Below are 23533 nucleotides of genomic sequence, written 5' to 3' on the forward strand. Positions count from 1 at the left end.
TACACCAAATCTGGTGTATATTGCAGTTTTAAGTCCTCTATGTTCAGCAGCTGAATAAAGCAAAACTGTATGCTAAGAATTGTTGCTAACATGCATTAATTGTGTAAACATTCATATCTTTGCCTTCTTTCCTGCCAGCAAAAGGTAACAAAAATGCCCAGCCCTTTAAGTGTGTGTTTGTGTGTGGGGGAGAACTTTTAGTGTGTTGCTCTAAAAACATGCCCGGTTGTCTAATGAGAGATTGCAGTGGGATGAATGTGCATATTGTACATGACAATTCTTCTACTGCATCACCTTCACTACTTTTAAGAACGGCTAATCCTTTATGATTAAATGTTCTCATGCTTGAGGTTCCCCCGTCACTTAACCTCTCTTGCTCTGTTCTGAAACCAGGCTAGCCCTTCCTGCCATTCATGCTGATGCCAAAGGAAATGGAATGCTCATAGACCCTGGCATTAGAAAAGATACGTGTGTTTATTACGTTGGTGTAAAGTCCATCAGGAACAAGAGGACTACAGAGGTGTCACATTATAGTCTGTCTCCATATTCCCTCCTCAGTCCTTTCCAGAGGAGCTGTTGTTCCTAAAGGCCACCTGTAGAGGATGCTGTTTGGTCTGTGTTTAAAAAAAATAGTCTATGAGTAGTTGGAACTTGTCCCAGGAGTGCTTGGGCACCTGTGGGCTGTGCTAGCAGTTCATCCAACGCTCTGCTGTGCTCAAAGGGTAGCCTCTCTCCACTCGCATCTGGTCATTGAGCCGCCAGTATTTCTCCCTCTTGAAAAGGTACATCTTGCCGTTTTCCCAGGTGAACGCAGCGTCCAAGTGAGATGGGGCTCCTGTGAAAAGGCTGGAGATCTTCCTCGGAACAGTGGTGAATGGGCTCCATCCCAGTTCATCCCATTGCCAGTAGCTAGTATCCTAGGGGGAAGAGACAGAAGATGAATCAATGCATGTTGGGTCAGTGCACCATTTTAATTCCTTCTGAGGTTACCTCTATAGGTGGGGGGGGGGGAGAGAGAAAAATACATAGGGCTTGAACTTCTGGAATTAAATCAAAAGCCACAGTTGGCTATGGCTATTGACACTGGAATCTTTATGGTTAAACGCTCACATGTTATGTTTTGGCAGCCAGGGAACTATGCTATGGCACTTGATCCGCCTAGTGTTGTCAGCTCAAGGATTAACCATTTTCCCAGACAAAGAACATAGTTTCAAGTGGGTAGCCATGCTGGTGTGAAGCAATAGAGCAAAGTTTTAGTCCAGTGGCACCTTTAAGACTAACATTGTTTAATCCTATGTATAAGCTTTTGCGTACACATGAAAATTTATACCCAGGATTAAACTTTCTTGGTCCTTAAGGTGCCACCGAAAAGAACATACATTTAAGGTTACCCAGAGGTTTAAAAAGGATATTAAGAAACCTGTTCAGTTTAGAACTAGATAATGACAATGGTAATTTTTCTATTGTCTTAAGGGTCACAAAATGGCACAATAATCCTGCCTGCCACAAGTTGACACAGTGGAATTCCATTCAACCAAGGAACTTGCATCTCTTAGATGGTCCCTTCTCTCCATGCTTATTTTGTTGTTTAATTCAATGGCATGCTGCTTGCCTCTCTCTCATCTTCCCAGCCTGTCAAATCCTGAATTTTAAAAACATCTGTTGTGCCTATTAAAAAACTCCCAGAATGCCCCAGAATCCTGGCTTCTTTCCCCACCAAATACCAACAAACCCAGGCACAGAAGGAACAACCCCAAGAAAAGGATAAACATAGAACAAGAGCCATTGTGGCAACAGAGGCCTGGCCTGGTCCACCTTAATTGTCTGCACTGCTCACAGTCTCTTTTTCTAATTGTTTTTTTATTCTATATCCTGCTTCAGAGATATCTAATAAATGTGGATCATTTTGGGAAATAAATATTAAACAATATATTATAATTATGCATGAGGATATGTAATCGAGTACCTTAAAGAAGAAGAGCTTTTTGTTTCCTGGCCAGTAGAGGGCAGCATTTATCTTAGGTGGGATACGGGTGAGAGGTTTTGGATAGCCCGGATCCAGCTTGAAACCCCGGTAACGCCACAGCTTATTACCTTAGTAACCAGAATGAACAGAATTTGAATCAAGAAGGAAGTAAAGCAAAATAAAGCTCCAGATGTCTAACAGCTGATAACAAGAATGTGCATTATATTCAACATTTGGGATCGGCTTAAATATTGACTTTTAGGGTGCCCAGATGGAAAGCAGGGACATAGAATAGAGCTGTAAGTAAGAAAAGGTCCCATAAGACAAAACTACTTTTCAGTTTTTTAAAATTAATTATCTCAAGCAGACAGACAGAAAAATATAAACAAAAATAACGTTCTCAAGTCTACAGATAAGGATCTATAAAATGTTTATACATATGTCATGTGCAATTGTCTGTATGCCATAAATTCAAATGCTGATAAAGCTGGAAAGTCCTCAATCCACTGGAGGGCATTTATCACTCTAGTATTGCAATATAAATCCTTTAGTAGGGTTCATTTTTGTTGACTATCAGTTAGTCTCCAAGTGACAGTCAAATAGTTTAAAAGGCCATAAGCATCCTCAAAGATCAATGAGTATTCTAATACAAAACTGATATGAGTAATTACTTCCATCTAAAATGACCAAATAACGTGGCAGGCCTAAGTTACAGCACCTTTCCTAAAAAGTCACCATGGTGTCTGGTTTATTCTAAATATATTTTTTGCTGAGTGACTTATGGCTTAAGTTCCATAGAAACAACAGGTATAAAATTTAGAACCATATCCCCTTGTTTTGGGAAGACAGGATGATCTAGCTCCTTATTCCATTCATTTCTTTGGAGATCATATTCATTAATTGACATAAAATATTTAGAAACAGATACTATAGCTTCCATTTTCTGATTCACTCCAACTTTCCAAGTGGAAGGGTGATTCTGAAAGTGTTACAACGTCACATTTAGATACCAATAGGAGTTGCTGTTGTAAATATTGCCATTCAACAGAGATTGATGGGTCATACACAGACCTCAGCTGAGACAATACCGAAAATTCATCATCATAGCCCATTAAACAGGCCAAAGTAAAAATCCCCCTATTTTTCTAAGCATTCCATAAAAATATTTCTTCCCAGTTTGCATTGGCCCATAGCGTTAATTTAGCATCTGAAAAGCGGTCAAATCGATATTGTTGTGGTATTATACACCATAATATTCTAATTGTGGAAATTGTAGAAGAAACAGGATATATTTTAGCAAGAATAGGACCTAATGCATTTAAAGAGGGACCACAGATAAAAAGCCTGCAAGATATATCGCTCCAGTGGAGAGGAACAATCCCAATAATTAGTACAAATTAACATATATGCCTGAAGATACCGACTAAGATCAGGGAATCCAAATCCTCCATCATTAAATGAGAGCTGCATCCTCTTTAAAGAAATCAGGGGCAGCAAGGACAGCCCAGGATAGCCTAAGCGCCTCAAATCTTGAAGGCTAAGCAGAATTGGTCCTGTTCAGTATTTGGATGGAAGACCCTCAAACAGTATCAGCATTGCCGCACAGAGACAAGCACGGCAAACCACCTCTCTTGCTTTGAAACCCCAAGGGTCAGCATAAATGGGGTGCCATTTGATGACTACATACATTTGTGAATGAAAGTATTCATTTGATAAATATATCTACAAGTTTCAGGGAAAGGAATTGTATATATGTGCTTGTCCCCTAAGACAACGTAGGCAATCTAGGGAAAGCTTATTCCTCAACTCCATTTCTTGGTTTACATACCTTTGAAGAAATAGGTGCGCCCAGTCCGGGGAGAATGCACAGCAGCATCCAGTGATCCGGGCACCCCCTTCCATAGAGCTTGGATCTTCAAGGGTGGGTTGGCTCCAAAGTCCGTCACTGTCCACACATAGTCCCCACGGAAGGCATAGGTCTTGTCATATGGTCCTAGAAGAGGATTAAAGGTCAAAGAGTGAGAACTCAACGTTCTTGTGATTCCCTCACCTCTAAAAAGTGGGCACAGCATTTCGTTTTACATCCGTCCAAATACAGATATAACACTAGAAGAGGACCTAATTGCAGCTTCGTGAGGACATTAAAATGCATGAGACAAGTTAGCAGTTCTCAGGTGTCAATTAAGTGGGAAAGTATACTTTTTTGGGAGAAATATCACAGTAGATCTTTCAGCACACATTCTTTATCTGTCAATACGTATCAAATAGAATCACAGAGTTGGAAGGGACCATACAGGCAATCTAGTCTAACCCTCTGCTCAAAGTAAGATCAGCCTAAGTCCCTAAGGCATCCAGGATAACTTCCTGTCCAGCCGCTGCTTGAAGACTGCCAGTGAGGGGGAGCTCATGGCCTCCTTCGGCAGCCGATTCCACTGCTGAACTACTCTGACTGTGAAAACTACTCTGCATGATCCCACTCTCCTCTCTGCAACCCCCATTATTATATCATCTTCAGAACCTTTTGCTTCCCAACTCAGCAGTGTATTTAAATGTACCTAAAATATTTATATCACTTCCATCCAACAAGCTCAGGGCAGTTTATGAAAAAGTCAAGAGAAACAATTCACTTCAAAGAATTATGGGGGGGGGGGTGAGTGGCTGCAGAAATGTATCCTATAATCACTGCATTAAAACATTCCAGACAGATACCCCTGCCAACTTCCACTGAACCATAAATATTCTCAACTCCATCGTCAGAAAGCCCTTTGAGGCAGCTACCTGGCAAGCTTTTTCTATAAGCTAAAAGGGTGGAGGATCCTGCAAGCAGCCAGCAGTCCCAGCGTGTCCCCTTCCCCTCTATTTCACTCTCTCACAAATCCTTCAGGCCAATTAAATATTTCACATGAGAAATGGATAGGGGCTATTCAGAAAGGACACTTGCCTACGGAAATCCTCTGCCCCGTCATGCTTGTGGTGATTTTTTTGCGTTATATTGGTATTTAGAGGTTGAGATACTTACCCAACATGATGGCATCTAACCCATCTTTACAGGGGTCAGGGACTTTACTAGGCCGCAAGGAGATGGCGGGGAGAGTGGTGAGAGCAGGAGAGGTCACCGTTGCTGTTGTTGCCATCGTTCTTTTGCCTGCATGGAAGAACAGAGACTCTAGTTATGGGTCAGTCCGGTAGGGAAAGGGTAGGGGCAGAGAAAAATAAATGAGATGAGGGAATTGGAAAAAGTACTTGGCCAGCAATCAACATGGCATTGATGGGCTGGTATTCAGCCTCGCCCGACCAGACCCTTATTGGGAGGCATCAGGAAGGAGCTCAGACGTTGCCTAGTAACTGATCTGAGGAAGCTGTGGCCTACCTCATGATTTGAAAACCACTGGCCCAGGCCCATGCTCCTCATAATAAGAAACAGGCCTTCCTGTTGCTAGGGGATGCACAAGCCAAGGCAGAGAATGAAGGCAGATGAGGGGAAAAGAAACATAAGAGTTGGAAAAAGGAATAACTCATGAAAAAAGGCAAGAACCCTTTTTTAACATTTAGAACTATCACTTCTAATTAGTCATGAGAACCCTCCATCTTTCCTACAGAGTCATTCACCCTTCCAGAAAGAAGAAGAAGAAGAGTTGGTTCTTATATGCCGCTTTTCCCTACCCGAAGGAGGCTCAAAGCAGCTTACAGTCGCCTTCCCTTTCCTTTCCCCACAACAGACATCCTGTGGGGTGGGTGAGGCTGAGAGAGCCCTGATATCACTGCTTGGGCAGAACAGTTTTATCAGTGCCATGGTGAGCCCAAGGTCACCCAGCTGGCTGCATGTGGGGGAGCGCAGAATCGAACCTGGCATGCTAGATTAGAAGTCCGCACTCCTAACCACTACACCAAACTGGCCGCTGCAAGAATGAAAGGCTACCTTGCGTTCATCATGCACTGCAGACAAAAATAACCACTGTCCAGCTCATAACTTCCCAAGCACCTATTTAAAACAATCTTGAATGTGACAAATTGTGAAAAGCATTGTTTTCTTGCCATTGTCTTTAATTTCATTTGGGGAAGATGCTGCTTTTATCTCATCTCTGGGACAAGTTTTGAAATGTGTGAGCCATACTAGGAATGAGCAACAAGCAGTCTAAGGGTACAGTCTGGTTCCCAGGGATAGCCTCTCTGCCTCCATCAGAATACCACATTTCAAGGCCTCCTCCTCTTCTGTGTCCTTCAGACACTCTGCTAGGGTTGCCAACGTCAGGTTGGGAAATACCTGGAGATTTTGGGGGCGGAGCCTGAGGAAGGTAGAGACTTCAGTGGGTATAATGCCACCATGTTCACCTTCCAAAGTGACCATTTTTTTCCAATGAATGGAGCTATCACACAGAGATCTGTTGTAATCCCAGCAGCTCTCCTGCCACTGTCTGGAAGTTGGCAACCTTACACTGTTCACTGCTGTCTAGGCATATGGGAAAAACAGTAAACAGCGGAGCTTCATAAACAGAGGGCCATTTAAATACAAAAGGAGCAGACCCTTTTATTTAACGGGCCTACAGTAATTGCTGTAGGCCCATCATGAAACACGAAAAACAAGAGGCAGGTTTCAGTTTGTTAAAGGGACAGGCGGTTGTAGGATCCAGTGAGCTGAACATGGAGAAGACACCTTTTTGACAGCAGTGAACCTTAAAAGGGGGTCTAAGGACACAATGTGGTCTGAATATCTGTTCTTGGGCAACTGCTGGTGTTTCCCCCATCGCAGACAGCCAGTCCTGTCTTTCTGCCATTTTGCAGGAGAAGGAAATGAATCACAGAATCATAGAATCATAGAGTTGGAAGGGGCCATACAGGCCATCTAGTCCAACCCCCTGCTCTACGCAGGATCAGCCCTAAATGCTTCAAAAGAGTCCAATACAAGCATTGTATTTGTGTCTGGAGGGAGCATCCTTTTGGAAACAGCTTCCTCCATCACAGGGGGATGCTTAGCTTGTAATGGCCTAACATTCTGTCGAACCTCCCAATATTCCCAGCCCATCCAGATCCTCCAGGGGTCATTCTGGTGTGGCACTACGTGTTTTAGTCCTGCTGGAACTACAACTGATCCCCAGACTACGTAGCTTTTTTATTTAAAACATTTACTCCATTTCTCCTGTATAAAATGGCTGTTTTGGAAGGTGGACTGCATAGCATTATTCTCTAATGAGATCCCCCTTTCTGTAAAGCTCACCCTCCCAGGCTATAATCTCAAATCTCCTGGTATGTCCAAAGAGTTGGCAACTCTTTCCAAAATCCCAAAGGCGCCCATTGGCTCAACAAGGTTAGGGAGCCCGGTTTAGAGAACCACCGTGGCATGAAGGTTGGACCAGTGCAGGGGTAGTCAAACTGCGGCCCTCCAGATGTCCATGGACTACAATTCCCATGAGCCCCTGCCAGCATTTGCAGGCAGGGTCTCATGGGAATTGTAGTCCATGGACATCTGGAGGGCCAAAATTTGAATGGAGCCATGTGAGTTGCCCTCCTTACTCTCTGATGAAGCATGCTGGGTGACCTTTGGCCAGCCTCACAGGACTGTTGATAAAACAATTGGGGCAGGGAGCTGTTCTGAGCTCATTGGAGAAAGGACAAGCTAAAAAACTTGATAAATAAAATGATCGGGTGGGGGGAAGTAAGGGAAAGGGGATCTGGGGAGGGTTCAACTTCCCTCACCTACATACCCCTTTGGATCTGAAAATGACCCTTTTCCTGCACTGGGTTTCTACTGACAGTCCGCTATTGTGCCATCAAATGTGACTCTCTCAAAGGGTCTTTGTTGCTGTTTAGGAAAGGGAAGGGAGCTAAAGAGCTCTTTGTATTCCTGGTTTTACACAGCGAGTGAGTGGATGAAACCATTTCTGGACTGTACCACCTGAAAGAGCGCAAGGGGGCAGTGGGGCCATACGGCTGATCAATCGACCCAAGAATGCCATATTCATAGAAAACGTCAGACTGGAACTCTTCTTCCTGGTGCCTAATACGCAATCACTTGTTGCTTGTTTCCATCTCATCTCATATGTGGCCAGGCCTTAATCTGAGGCCTCTTTCCTATTCCGACAAGTTGTGGGAAGAAGCTCAGCAGCCCCCACCCCAGTAAAATGCAGGGTGCTTCAGTCCGTACCGTAGAGGGCCTGGATGCCTCTGATGTCATCAGGGTGCAGGCGGAAGCGTGACTGATACCCACTGTAGGTGGGTGCCATCAGTGCAGCCGGGTGCCGTGAATGACCTAGTCCCAGCGCGTGGCCAATCTCATGGGCAGCGATGATGCGCAGGTTGACCCCGCGTGGCGTCCCCTCTGTCCAGTCCTCATCGGAATCAAAGTGAACTGTGCCTAACTCTGGGATGTCAGCATGGGCCAGCACGTGACCTGAGGAAGAGGAAGGAATGGGTCAGAGGTGAGAGGAAGCTTTGCTACTGTGGAACCCTCTTCTAAATAACACTCTGGCCCTCTGCAATACAGTGCCCCTTTCAATAAGTGAGTCATGTGCAGTATGCAGTATTGAGTCCTTTTACGGGCCACCCTCCCTGGTGTGTATCAGCCTGATTCTTTCAAATACCCCCAAAGTTTGCAGTCAACTATCTCATGCAACACAGTGCAATATTATTATTATTATTATTATTATTATTAGATTTATAGCCCGCCACTCCCTTGCGGCTCGTGATTTATTGTGATTTAACAGATTAAATTCCTACCTAACAATTGAATTAGCTTAATTGAAGTAGATCAAATGTGTCCCTAACTTCAAATTTAACACAGCCAGTGTTTATTTTCTGAATTAGTACTTCTGCTACACAGTGTATTTTGGAGGATGTGTATATACTAAAAACAACAACAGGAGAAGACACCTCTGACTTTTGGCATGCTAATAGGACTGCCTGCTATTGTAGATTTCATTTTACTAACTACCAAGCAAAGCTATTGCAGGTATGATCTATGCAGAGGGTTCTTGAGTTCTAGCTTCTTCCTTCCCTGTTGGCCTCTGATTCCATTCAAAATATTTAGGATCCCCCAAGAAAATTTGCTGTCAAGCTCTCAACCAGTCAGCAATTTGTCCAACACCTTGAAAATTGATTTGGGGCACTTCGGATACAAAGCTTTATTCTAACATACTAAAATATTAGTTTTTATGAGAACTGGAATGTTCCATCCACGCAAGGGCTTTGTGTAAGCTCTGACTTAGCATATGTGAATGATTGCATTAAATGAAACATCGCAACGGAAGTCCACTGCAAACAATGAATAGGTTACAATCAATTATTTAGGCCAGGTCTTTGGGATGGTGATTTAAAGCCCTGATTGAAAACGTCTTGATTAAAAGCCAATCCATCCTGGCACGAGGCCTGCTAGGAGTTTCCATCTCACATATTATTGATATGCCCCTCATTAATCATACATACACATATTTCCAGGTTCTCTCTGTACAATATCTCCTTGCTAGCCATTGTATCCAAGCCATGAAGTGCATTATTCCCTGCAGATCCTGGAACATACTGCCCAAACTCCCGATTCTAGGTCTCCCCACCAGCCCCTCCCAAACCCCAAATAACTCCCTGCCCCACATGCTGGGGATCCGTACCACGCCCATCGAAGGGCAGTGAGCAGGCCAACGAAGAGGAACCATGGAAGGAGAGGCGGATATCGGTGCGGCCGGTCCGCAACTCCTGGAAGGTGAGTTGTGCCACATCAGCCCAGTACTTGAAAGCTGCCTGGATAGCCTTGCGTGTGGCTGCAGCCCCCAAGCCCGTGCTGTGGCTGTAGATTCTGTAAGTTAGATGCTTCTTGCGCCAGCGACCTGCAGGGAGAAACACCAAAGCAAGACGTGTCTAGGCAGACGCTTTTTCTAGGCAGAAGCCATGAGGGGTTCATGAGGTCCATCAAGGTGTTGGGATCACAATCAGCAAGTAATTTGGTGAAGCCAACCCTGAAGGGTTGTCGTTAAGTTGCTAAGCAGCAAAGCTGCACATATGTGCTCACTAGAGACACCAAAAGGTCACTACTGAGATTGCAGGTACAAATCCTAGCCATGTGCTTGGGCAATTCCACTGCTCATAACTGGAAGATGCCTTCGTTTAAGGTGGGTTACCGCCCACTTCCTCTTACTGAGGAAGAGAAGGATCTTGACTTGCAAGGAGGAAAGACCTTCCACCATTAAGCTCTCAGCTCTCTCCATCTGCTGATATATGGGTATGTAGTCCTGTTTGCAGCCTAGCCATAGGGATTTCAGGTGGCGACTGGAGTTCTCCCAGAATTACAATTGATCTCCAGTCCATAGAGATTGCGTTTCCTGGGGGGAATTGGCTTCCACACAGTGATTTGAGGATAGCTTACCTAGGAGTTGGTATTTAAAGGTTCTCTCATTGAAGGGGTCTTTGACACCACAGCGGGGCTGCCGCATCCAGGTGAGGGTTGCTGCATCCGTGCGACCAGTGCCAGGCAGTCCAGAGGACACTTGGAAGGACCTAGGAGAGGAGAATCAGGAGAGAGAGAAGCGTGTGTCCTAATTCTGGTGCTAGCCTCCTCATTTCCACACGAGGTGAGATTCAAGAGAGGTCAGGGGGGAGGTTGTAGTTTTCAGGGATGGAGGAGAACCCAGCAAAGAACTCATCCCCTTCACATAATACACAATTAACCTTCAGAAATCAGTGGCACAGAAGGTCATAATGGTCAGTAACACAATTTTTTAAAGGATTAGAACTACAAATCCATCATTAGTTACTTGCCATGATTGTCAGAAGCACAATATCCCTGGTAGGGTTGCCAACCTCTTGGTGACACCTGAAGATTGACCACAAGATTAGTTCCTCTGGAGAAAAAGGCTGCGCTGGAGGACGGTCTCTCTTCTGTCAAAGTTCCTCCCCTCCTGACACCCCACCTTGCCCAGGCCCCACCCGTAGGTATTTCCCAGTCCAGATTTGTCAGCTTGGAAAGGGTATGTCCCTTATGGGCAACTAATTTTTGCAAGAACAAAGTTTGAGTCCAGTGGTATCTTTAAGACCAACTTAGAATCATAGAATCATAGAGTTGGAAGGGGCCATACAGGCCATCTAGTCCAACCCCCTGCTCAACGCAGGATTAGCTGTAAGCATCCTAAAGCATCCAAGAAAAGTGTGTATCCAACCTTTGCTTGAAGACTTCCAGTAAGGGGGAGCTCACCACCTCCTTAGGCAGCCTATTCCACTGCTGAACTACTCGGACTGTGAAAAATTTTTTTCCTGATATCTAGCCTATATCGTTGTACTTGAAGTTTAAACCCATTACTGCGTGTCCTCTCCTCTGCAGCCAACAGAAACATCATCCTGCCCTCCTCCAAGTGACAACCTTTCAAATACTTAAAGAGGGCTATCATGTCCCCTCTCAACCTCCTTTTTTCCAGGCTTAATTTAGGGGCTTAACTTTTGCGTGTGTGCCTTTATACCTTGAATAAAACTTGGCTGGCCTTAAAAGTGCCACAGAACTCAAACTTCGTTTTGTTGTTTCAAACCAACATGGCTACCCAACCTGAACTTTTATAAGGAACCCTATTTTCAATGGTGCAAGGGGTGAAGGATCATTAGTGCTTGACTCTGCCAACAAGATGGAACACAGAGGCATGGTTTTATTTTGGAAGGCTGGAGCTGTGGCAGGAGTAGGGTGGGGAGTACTTGACCCATCCATTGGCTGTTTGCATAAAATTGCCCTCTCCAGCCTTCAGCTTGGATGAAGATGTTTGGACTGAAGTGGAAGGCAAGAAAGGTTGTGCTCTCTGTTTTCCACCATTCTCCATCCAAATCACTTCCTCTCTGAAGTAGTTTCTCTCTGCTTGACACCCTCTTTTCTACTCAATGTTTTAATTGTTGTTTTTATGATTTTGGATGCAAAAATCTGATTTTCATTGTTTTTAGGATGTTATTTTGATTTTGTTTGGTTTTAATCGTTTTTATGGTTTTATTATGTATGTTTTGTTTGGCATTTTGGTCGCCTTATCAATGCAGAAAGACAAGGCATACATTTTATAGAATAAATAAAAACATAAAAAGGAAAAAAATAGCCATATGGAATTTTGTTATTGGTTATATGCTCATTCAGTGTTTAGTTATACACATGAACAAAGGGCTTTTTATTCTACAGAAGTTAGGACTGCATTCCCTCTGGGCTCCTTAGCTGCTTATTTCTGTGCATAAGTCAAACCAAGCCATAGATAAATAGGTGTGAGAAGGTGGAGATACATAAGGCAAGAACTCTACCCAAGTGTTTGTTGGCGTCCCATGAATCCTTTGCTGTAGGAGAACTAACATAGGAGTCAAAAGGCATAACAGAAGGCCTTTCCGCCCATCAATAAAAATAGAATTTTGCCAGCTGAATGGCAAAGTGCTAAATGTTATCTCGCTTCCCAGCCACTCCTCACCTTTTCTGCCTTCTCACCTGGTCTGCCGCCATTCCACAGTTCTTACACTCCACATGTGCTGCTGGAAATGGCAGAAGAGAGCTATGCACCTTATACACGACTCTCTTCCGCCTGTTAATCAATCCAGGCAGCCAATCCCCTTCCTTTCATATTCTATAATGGGAATCTTGGCATTCCTGCCTTTCCCGGGGCCAGGGGGGGTTGGGGTTTGAGATAGAGCCTCCAAACTTTCAGGATAGCTCCAGGAGGCTCTTCCTTGACTCCTGTCCAAAATAAGCAAACCTTTGTCGACTGCCAGATTCGGTAGCACTTTAAAGTCCAGTAGCACCTTAAAGACCAAAGCTCCCTTCATCAGATACAATTAGGAAATTACAGAGTAAGAATCTGACAAAGGGAGCTTTGACTCTGGCCAACTTATACCCTGAAAATCTTATGGGTCTTTACGGTGCTAGTTGACTCAAATTTTGTTCTTTGACTGCAGAAGAACAGGGCTATTTCCCCCAAACAACTATAAACTGGATTAAGTTGCTCAATTTACCTGTGGTGAAAGTTAACAGTCAAACTGGATTTCTTTTTAGTATCACTTTAATTTTGACCATTGACTTGATCTAGTATTGCAATATGGCAGTTTTGTACTCCTCATGCCCATTGGTAACAGCAGGAGGAAGATTTCTGAATTCTATTTCCCAGCTTCTAGAGCAGGGGTAGTCAAACTGCGGCCCTCCAGATGTCCATGGACTACAATTCCCAGGAGCCCCTGCCAGCATTTGCTGGCAGGGGCTCGTGGGAATTGTAGTCCATGGACATCTGGAGGGCCACAATTTGACTACCCCTGTTCTAGAACAAAAGATCCCATTGTGCCTGACAGTACCTTTCTTGGTATCCACCAGATATTTTTAAAAAGTGAGTGGGGCCAGGTAGGGCTTTTGCCAAGGAAGGTTTCTGATTGGCCACTGTATTGGCTGTGCAGATTTTTAAAAACATTGCCTTGATAGCAGTTGCTACCACAGCATAAGGAGCTTCACTGTGTGACTGAAGGAAAGCTGCAGCAGCCATTTTGTGGTTGGTTCTGCCTCCTGCAGCAGCCATTTTGTGGCAGCCATCTTTTAGCTGCACCCACCACATCGTAACCCCATGAGCGGTGCCACGGGCGCCGCGGACTAAATAAAGCCATAAGGGCTCAGGGAGAGGAGTTAGGGCGGGCTCTGTCCGGGATGAGGAAGGGTGCCGATTGGCCCCTTCCTCTGGACAGACCATTGGCCTCTCCGATTCCCGCCCTGGTGAAAAGGGAGCAACTGCGAGTTGCTCCCTTGCCGGCGGCCTGCCGCGTCGAGAGGCGCAGAGCGCCTCCGACGTGTCAGGCCGCCGGCCAGGGAGCCCCCGCCAGCCGCGCTGTGCGTGGCTGCCGGGGGCTCCCTTGCCTAGCACCCGCTGTATTTTGATTACAGCGGGTTTGATTACTAGTTATGTTAGAATTCTAAAGACCACAGACTAAGAAAGGTTGGGGGATCCCTGTTCTAGTGGATGGTGAGGTCAAGATATTAGGAAGTGTATCAGGAGTCAAAATTTTTGGTTTCAAAATTTCTTACTGCTTTGAACACAACTTCTACAGTAGATAGAGGATGCAGTTGCACCACTGCATTGACATGCCAAGCTGCATTTTGGACAGATTCTGTTGGCTCTAGCTTACCTCACAGCATCTGCAATCTCTTCCTTTGTGAAATCATTTCTGACCTGTTCCAGGGGCTTCTGAAGATAGCCAAACTGTATCAGGTATTCCTGAAATAACAAAGAATACTCCATCAAGCCACCCACAATGACACAATTCATTAGCCTAGCCCAAAAGAACTGGTCAGATAAGCAGACATAGGTGTTCTGGTCTTCTTGTGGAGAGAGCTGTCTGTGTAAAGGAGAGCTTGGTGAACAGACCACAGTCACACCTTTCTTTCCTGTTCTTATCCTCCTATATCATCAATATATCTAATTCTCAACATGGTCAGATCTGTGGATATTTAAATCTGAAAACTGGAGACATTAATGGATAGACAGATCTTTCTACAAATTCAAGTTTGAGAAAAAAACTCAAATTGGCAGAAAACTCTGAAATCTTAAAAAAAAACACATACATTAGAGGACTAACTCTCCCAATAATAAAAGCAGTGGCTGTAGCTTTAAGAATTTAATGCCCTTTGTGGTCATTGCTAGGCAACCACACCATATTACCAGCCTTCAAGCCTTGCTTTCAGTCCTTAAAGCCAGGGGGAGGGGCAAGGCCCTATCCATGATTGTTTCGGCTTTCAAGGTGGGATTCATTGGGGCCAAGCTGGAAGGAACCACCAAATGGCTTGATACAATGCAACCTGCATGACTCACCCAGGGACTGATTGCTTGCTACTGATTGCTTGCTATCTCTGACAGTTTGTATGGTGCAGTGGTTAGAGTTTCAGACTAGAGAGAATAATGATGCAAGCTGCTTTGGCCCACAGTAAAGGAAGGAGAAGTATACATGAAGTAAAAAAATATAATTGAAATCAGGTGGTAGATAAAAGGTTGGTTGGTGCATAGGAAGGAAAGAAAGAAGCAGGGATAGGCAGTTGACAGGAGAAGAGAAAGAGCATGTTGTGTGAGGAGGTAATATGGGAGAAAACAAGTCTTCCCCCTCAAGTCCCTGCAGGTTCCCCACTGTGGAAATGAGGCCAGTGCCTGGCAGTACACATCTGGGCCTGACACAGCAGCCGACAGGGCACAACTTGGCCATAGTTCTCCCAGATATAGGCTCCTAGGAGGACAGATGGAGAGAAAGATTCAAGTGGGTAGCCGTATTGGTCTGAAGTAACACAACAAAAATTGAGTCCAATAGAACCTTTAAGACCAACAAAGATGTAGTCAAGGCGTTGAATAAATCTTTGTTGGTCAAAGTTGCTATTGTTCTCAATTTTGCTTTAGATGGAGAGAAAGTCAAAGATAGGCAGTCAGATAAAGGTAGGATGGTTTGTAGGCTGGAAGGAAGCAAGAAAAGGGAAGATGCTATGGGGGGGGGGTTAGGAAAGAGAAAGAGGAAATACTGATAAAGGGAAAAGGAAATGTCCCCCATGAGTCCTTGAGAGTCCCCCAAGTTTATTCATGAAAGCCTCAGTTTTTCAGGGCCCTTTGTCTTTAGCCACAGAGTGGGAATATTCCCACTGTCAACTTCTTCAGTCAGCAAAAAGACATCTGCAAATTTTTCCCATGTGTGATTTAAAAAAAAATACATAATGACTTCATTTTACTAGGGCTGTGTTCACATGTCATAAGCAGCAAATAAACTGAGATCAGGCATTAAAACAACCCATTGCCATCTCTCTGCACTCCCTGCTTCCTCCTTGGGCAGAACCAGATTCAAAACCCCTTGGTCTGATCAAACTCCAAACTGATAAGACGTCCAAATGCAGACAACACCAATGAACTAGAGTCTGATTACCACTGACAAATTTGGGATTCTAAACTTCAGACCCAATTTAGGATTGCCAGATCTGGGTTGGTGAAAAACCTGGAGACTTTGGAGGTGGGAGTGGGCAGGGAAGGACCTCAAAAGTGTTTTCTCCAGTGGAACTGACCTCTTTAGTCTAGAGATGAGCTATAATTCTAGGGGATCCTCAGTCTACCTGCAGACTGGCATCCCTAATCCTTCTTTAGAATTTCTAATTGTCGAGTGTAAAGGAATTACATTTCATTGAGGTGCTCATGACCCTCAATCAACAGTCTGAACTGGAGCTTGACCAAACCTGGAACTGCTGAATCAAAGCTCACACTCAGAGAGAGATGCGAGGAGCAGAACATATAAAACCAGCAGACATGCTATGTTCATGCCCAATCTAAATCTAATTGCCACTTGCTGCAAAGTCTGAAAGGAGACAAAATTATGTTTTATTTTAATTAGCATTTTAACAACGTAAGTGTTGGTTTTCATATTACTGTTTACAAGACATTTAGCTGCAGGCATTTCATAGTAATTATTTCCAAATCTGTCTTCTTCGTTTGTTTGTTTGCATAATTGTACATTTTATAGTTACATGATTCCTCCCCCCCACCTCACAACCATTAAATTCTACTTGAATGTTTTGCAATGTCAAAAAGGATTAAAGACAGTATTTTATAGGCTGGATGCTGTTAGATATGCAAATCAGTGTGATGTAGCAGAGACCTGGATTTGGAGTAGGGTTCAGTCTTGCTCAGCCATGAAATTTGTTACAAGGTCTCAAGTAATTTACACTCTCAGTATAATCCATCCCATGGGGTTATTGTCAGTGGTTCATAATCCTGCACTTCTTGACCAAAGCAAGTAATTAATATTTTTTTCCAACTAAAGATAACTTGCCCAGTTAACCTTGTGTGCATCCTTTTTGTATAACTGTCTTCATAGGTTTTGTTGATCTCTTTAGTCTGGAGATGAGCTATAATTTTAGGGGATCCCCAGTCCTAACTGTGGACTGGCATCCCTAATCCAGTTCTGCATCGCCCTGGAGTCTTGTTCTTAAAGAAGATGTTCTACCAAACTGTCATGTGTGGGGGTGGGGGAATTAGGTATTCTGTATCTCTTATGGGCAAAGGATGTGAAAGGCACTAGAACACAGAAATGGATTTTCTTGATTTGTTGTTACCTTGCTACCTTCTCCATCTGTGGTGGCGGCATGAAAGGGTCTTGAAGATGGCACAGACATGTATGCTGCATGCAATCTTTCTAGCTTACCATATGTGACATACATGTAAGCTGCACACATGGAATTCCCTTATGTTGCCCAATTCATATATGAGATGGCCATTGTGTGTATCAGAAGTATTATGGAAGCCACTTGCTCTGAACATGTGCAGTCTCTGGGCTCTTCAGTCATGAGAACATAATGTCTGAAGAAGAGTATTACTTAGCAATGTCATTCATTTTCATGATGTATTCCTGTTTTTTAAATGGTCTGCATTTCATTCTATTGTCCATAGAGTTGCCCGTAGTTTCCCCATCAGATCCAACATGACAAGCTCATCAAGATAAACAGAAGCTGCAACAAAATATGGCTGCATTACAGACATCCCCCTAGGATATTAATTAGAGAAGAATGTTTCCTTCTCAACACAGGTTGGATCTCATGTTACTGTTTACAACTACTAAGTTATCTGTACTGTTCCCTGTTTGCCAAGTTTTATGTAAACAACCCTGGACCTCAGGAGAAGGCGGTATATAGAATCATAGAATCATAGAACCATAGAGTTGGAAGGAGCCATGCTGGCCATCTAGTCCAACCCCCTGCTCAACACAGGATCAGACCAAAGCAGGATTATATAAATATATAATAAATAAATAAGATGGCAAGTATCAACGGTCATAGATCTTTCCTGCATTCCTGTCCTCTAGCTAGAGGACAGGAGGACAGGAATGCAGGAAAGGTCTATGCAGGAAAGATCTATGGTCCTCCAGATGTCCATGGACTACAATTCCCATGAGTCCCTGCCAGCAAATGCTGGCAGGGGCTCGTGGGAATTGTAGTCCATGGACATCTGGAGGACCACAGATTGACTACCCCTGCTCTAGCACTCAGACTCTGGGAATATTTATTCTGGAGTCAAGGGATCTTCATGGACTAATAGCCATGAAGGTTAAGAAACTGCTGTGGAGAAGGGGTGAAATTATCCTTTCTTCTTCTTCTGGAGGGTGATTTTACCTCCATCCTCCTCCTTCCCAGGGTCTGACAGGCATGCGGTTCACAGCCCTTGTGTCTACAGGCCACAGGATCCAATCCAATGAAGCCCCAACGGGACTATACTTCCCACTCTTCAAAAGGATGTCTTAATCATTAATTACGCCCCACTTCCCAGACTGCATAAGTGCTGGGTAATGTACTCTCTTTCAGAACCTTCCTATTCATCTGAAACCCATAAAGACTAGTATTGTAAAGATCTTCAAAAGTCAATTTCCATCACACACAAATATCCATAGCTCACCCCAAGCCATTGCCTCTTTAGAAAATCTGCTGTTCTGAATTGGGATCCTTCATTCCAACTTGTTCTGTTATTACGTAGGGATTAAGTACCCAATTTTTTAAAACATTAACAGCTGCCAATTTTAACTATGTGCTGCCAAAGCCCCCACCCACCCCCGCCTTCTGCATGTGACAACCCCTTGCTCATGCCTAGCTTGAATGTCTTGACTTATTCACTATGACCTTCTCAGCACATGGACAATTTCAAATTCTATCATCATGAATCAGCTGGATGAGGTTGCCACAAGCAAGAGATCACTTAGGGTAAGGTGACCAGATTATCCCACTTTTGGAGGGACATCTGGGGGCACCTGGCAAATTGTACTTATGTTACAAGTAAAAAAATATATATATATAACAATACTATTTTTGCTTTCTATGCGTTCTATGAACATTTTTGTTGCTCCATATAGACCAAATTTTTAATCAAGACCCCCCCCCGGTCAATGGTGTCCCACTTTACCAATGTTAAAATCTGGTCACCTTAACCTAAGGTTAAAGGGGAAAAGAGGTTTTTACAAGCAGTGTAGTAGTGGAAGTAGCCACGAAAGAAAGAAAACGGCGTGTTTTTATGCACTTTCTTTTAGTATTTTCTGCACATCTCCAAATCCTCAGCTTGCCCTTGTTTGGGAGAGACCTCAGAGGAGTCCAAAGTGTCTTGTTATAGCTCAGAAAATGGTGCTTCATCACTTCCACCACTCTTCTATCTGTGCTCATCCCCTTTGGGACCAAGGAGCACCTTCCAATTTTACAAGTTCAGATGGAAAAGGGAAAGTGCCAGATTAGAGGAGATGACTTGGAGAAAGCTTGAGTAAGTGTCAGAAGACCTGAAGCTTGTGAGAAAGTCCAAGAAAACTTGGAAAACCGAAAAATTGAGTTTAGGCTACCAAGCCAGGAAGTCTATTCAGCTTACTGACACTCTTTTGTGAGGTCCCATCTCTGCAAACAAATCAACCCGAGCACACCGTGGAAAGGAGGTCAGCAAAGGTCTACCTACCAGGGCTTCTTTCTCCTCCACTCGATTGACAGCTGCACCTTTGGCAGACAGGAAAGATGCACAGACTAACAAGAGCAGCTTTTGCCATAGCATCTTCATGCCTAATTTTTCAGCAGTCTTCACCAGCAACAGTTTCTTAGGAAACCCTGGACTATATAAACCCTGACCTTCGACAGTACAAACCCTGGATATTTTACTGATCTCTTTAGAAACCTTTCCTCCTCTCTCTCTTTCTCTCTTTTTTTTCTTTTTGCAAATTGACCAAAGTAGTTCTGAATCTTTTTCTCCACTGCCTCTTTCTCTTAGCTCAGGCTTTGCTCTGCCCTCTCTGTTCCCTCAATCCAGCCAGGCCTTTCCTCCCCCTTTCCCAAGTTTATAACTCTCCCAACAGCAGCAGTGAGTCATTTCCAACCAAAACATGTTGCAACCCTAACTCTGGAGCCCCCAGGAGTATTAACCCTTTGCAGAACAAAGATTCTCTCAAGAGAGGAGCCAGCCTTAACAGGGTCCTCTCACAGGCTTTCCTGTGGGCCCCTTGTTGGCTGCTGTGGTCTTGGAGCTGAGCCAGCCAAAAAAAGACAGAAGTTGGCAGGCAACTCTAATCATCATATTAGACAAAGAAAAAAAGTATCTCTAGCTGCATGGTCCTGTTCCCATAACTGCGACTCTGCTTCTTTCGGGGAATTCTCCTTAGTGCTCTGTGCACTAAGTTTGCATAAATAAAATCTGTTGTCAAACTCAGCCTCGGCCTAGCCATTGTCAAGAAGATAAGGTCCTCAGGTTCTTATTTGCCACTTCCCTCTCCTCAGTAAGCAGTTTGGACTGTACTTTTAGAGGAAGCCTCAGATTTCCAACTCCAGACTGAGAAAAGGGCTGGGTCTGGTGGAATATGGGCAGGGCGGAAATTACAGCACAGCATAACATCATGAACTCCTCCCTCCAAAGCAGCCATTTTATTCAGGGGAACTGATCTCTGTATGTAGAGGGAGAATCTGTGGTAATTCCAGGAGATCCCGGCCTAGATGTTGGCAACTCTATGAGTCAGGCCTGCTCAGGATATTACAGTTCTTTTTGGAAGAGGTAATGTAATAATTGAAGCCCGCGAACTGCAGACCATGTACAGCAGTGGTCCCCAACCTTTTTATCACTGGGGACCGGTCAACGCTTGACAATTTTACTGAGGCCCGGGGGGGGGGTAGTCTTTTGCCAAGGGACGTTGCTGCTGCCACCTCAACCCCTGCTCCACTTGCTTTCCCACCGGTGCCTCTGAATTCCTGCTCCCCACTGGGGGGCGCTGCCAGCAACAACTGCTGGCAGGGGCTCATGGGATTTGTAGTCCATTGACATCTGGAGGGCCGCAGTTTGACTACCCCTGTCTTGAACCGTGCTGAAGCCTCTCCCGTGTCCCCAACCCCATCTTCCACCTGCACAATCTCCAGGAATTCCCCAGTCCAGAGCCGGCAACTCTAGATTTAAGGTAGAATACTTCCCTGCAGATCTCTCCTCATGCAAACCAGATTGCAGACTTCCATAAGCATGGCATTTTTGCAGCAGTGCACAAAGGTGCTTATTGGGCAAATAGTTTTAAATGACTCAGACAGAAGAGCCAGACCACTTATGGCAGTGTAGACCACAATACCGTTGAGCAATCTGTGTCAAGGGGGAGGCATTCTAGGTGAGAAGTCACAATTCCAAGGAAAAGAACCCTGGCGAAGTCCCTGAAGTTTGTTTTCTAATTAATGTCAGATTGAAAGATCAAAAGAAACATTTACTGACCAAAGCTGCCCGCCTCAGCTTCAATAGCCTGCCCAAACTGAAGGAGCTTGGAACATAAATGTCTATTGTAGGTTGGCACTAGGGTTACCAGCTCTGGGTTGGGAAAAATCTGGGTCATTTCTGCAGTTGTCTGTAATCTCCAGGTCTCCTGCATATTGGTCCCTGGAAGTCAACTTCGAATTTGCACCTGGCTCTCTGTACATGTAGTCTCTGAACGGCAGTACTGAGGATTAGTTTCGCTTCGGAGGTGCAGGCTCTCATGTCTCTTTCAGAGATGCAATGCAGGCATCCCTGCTCCCTTCCTTTTCTCTCTCTTTTTCCCTTGGCACATGTGCAGTAACACATGTTCGCATGTTTGATTTAACACGTTTGTGATTTTATGACTTTGTATCTGAGGAAGTGAGCGTGCGCATGAAAGCTCTTGTTGGTCTTAAAGGTGCCACTGGACTCTGAATTTGTTCTTTAAAACTGAAATGATCCCGGGGGAGGGAAGCCTCTTCCTGAAGAAGGTGAAAAGGAGGGGGCAGGAAAACAACCCAATTTCTGGTTTGCCCCACAAGAAGAAGGGCGAGAAAAAGGTAGGCTGAATCAAAAAACAAATGCAGTGCCACAAATAGTTTCAGGGAAGCCCTCCAGGAAGGGGGCGGGGACATAATGGAGACGATTGTATAACAACTAGTCATTAGGGCTTGACTATGGGTGCTGGCTAACAGCTCTTTTTTCGAGCATGAAATCATAATTACAATTGTGGATCGGAACACAATCAGAAAGAAAAAAATATAAAGCATATCTTGGAAACCCCATATTTAGTTTCATGAATAAACACTGAGTGAAACTCCTTGGGGAGGATTAAAGGGGTCCCTAAGGGCCTTTTTGCACGCCTTCAAAATAGCACAATGGTTGCTAATTGAAAACGCTACTGATTTGCAATAACGCACAACGTTGTTGACAATCTGCAACACTCCTGAAACCGACCCGCAAAAAGCGCTTCGTTGTAGCGCTTTTAGGGAAATCCCAAAAAGTGGATTCACCCTCCGGAAAGCGCTACACTCTTGCAACCAATCTGCAACACTAGCGATAAAGACCTGTGCGTTAACATTGTTGCGGTTTCTTCAAAGTCCCTCCTCCTGAGCCTGTCCTCCAAACTTCCGGCGAACTGTTTACCATTTTTTTTTCTCGGACCGAGCACAGATCAACGAAGCAACGAGACAGCGCCTGGCTTTCCAGCACGATCACTTTCGGAAATTGTGCCCGAACAGCACAATAGTATTTCAAAAGCACAGTAGCACACACCGTCACGGTCCCAAAATATGCCCAAAGCTTAAAACCCCGTCTACCATCGGCCAGACCTAGCGGAGTCAACGTACAGGGAGCATTTTAAAAAACTTTCCTCTGAGCGTGGCAACGAACGTTCGCTGACCACAGTCTCCTGTTTAGCTTTGAGGGGTTCAATAGATATGATGCGATGTGATATCATGAGGGGCGGTTTATGTGTAGTGGGTCTTTGTGTGGTTCCGGGTGCGTGGTTGTTCTGGGGTGCGGACAACCCCTTCCATCGGCGGCAAGACCTCCGGCTAGCGGAGTCGCCGTCCCCCGTTCATTTTAAAAAACTTTCCTCTGAGCGTGGCAACGAACATTCGCCAGTAACATGTCATGTTTGGTTGATTTAAGCTTTGGCTGGCGAATATTATTGGGGAACTGTCGAGTACTGTTGCACTTGCTCTGGGTGGACACCGGCATGCGTTTGTGTAATGGTGGACATTTCAGTAAAATGGCTCCTGCTGCATGTCCATACTGCTCTTCTCGCGTGTAAACGAATCAGCGCATGCGAGAAGTCAAACAATAAGAGCACCAATCTGGCCATTAGGGGCAGATCCTGTTCCTGCGCGAGGAGTTTTGAACGTGACATGTGACCTCGTGTGGCCAATGTACGTGTCCCCTACTGACCACCACCAATCAGGAGCCGGCTAGTCCTTTTGTCTTTGTGTGCGGGAAGGTATATGATCCGTTGCACCCTGCAGAGTTCCGAACACACATTAGGGGGTCATTCTAAGCTGAGTTTAGTCGCTAAATGGAAATAAGAGTGGGTGTTTTATATGGGAATATTAATTTCTAATAACAATCATGCATCTTAACATGACCAGAAATACCAAATCAAATCAAATTTATTTGATACAGCACTGTGGCCAGATAAAACAGATAGCGAGAAATACCAACAAAGTGGCAGCAAGCTGCAGAGGGAACGAAACAGGGGGCAGGGAAGCAAGTAGGCGGGCTCGCAGGTCCACGAAAGCATGTTGAGGATGGGGAAAGAATAGAGAAACCTCTGCCACTGCCGACCATACACACTGGATTACCATGAATTCCCTCCTTGAGA

The 23533-nt window shown here is 44.6% G+C and overlaps 1 protein-coding gene across 1 annotated transcript; it reads right to left on the bottom strand.

Annotated features, from left to right (window-relative positions):
* Positions 1-455: 455 nt before the first annotated feature.
* MMP19 (matrix metallopeptidase 19) lies at positions 456-19759 on the bottom strand. The gene is made up of 9 exons (XM_077328810.1): positions 19381-19759; positions 14063-14151; positions 10317-10447; positions 9565-9780; positions 8109-8354; positions 4986-5111; positions 3795-3959; positions 1967-2094; positions 456-917 (listed from the first exon to the last, which is right to left on the bottom strand). The coding sequence occupies exons 1-9, from the start codon at positions 19477-19479 to the stop codon at positions 687-689; spliced, it is 1431 nt and encodes a 476-aa protein (XP_077184925.1). The 5' UTR covers positions 19480-19759; the 3' UTR covers positions 456-686.
* Between the last annotated feature and the right edge of the window lie 3774 nt (positions 19760-23533).

Source organism: Paroedura picta, chromosome 3 (genome assembly GCF_049243985.1).
Source record: "Paroedura picta isolate Pp20150507F chromosome 3, Ppicta_v3.0, whole genome shotgun sequence".
Classification (NCBI taxonomy): domain Eukaryota; kingdom Metazoa; phylum Chordata; class Lepidosauria; order Squamata; family Gekkonidae; genus Paroedura; species Paroedura picta.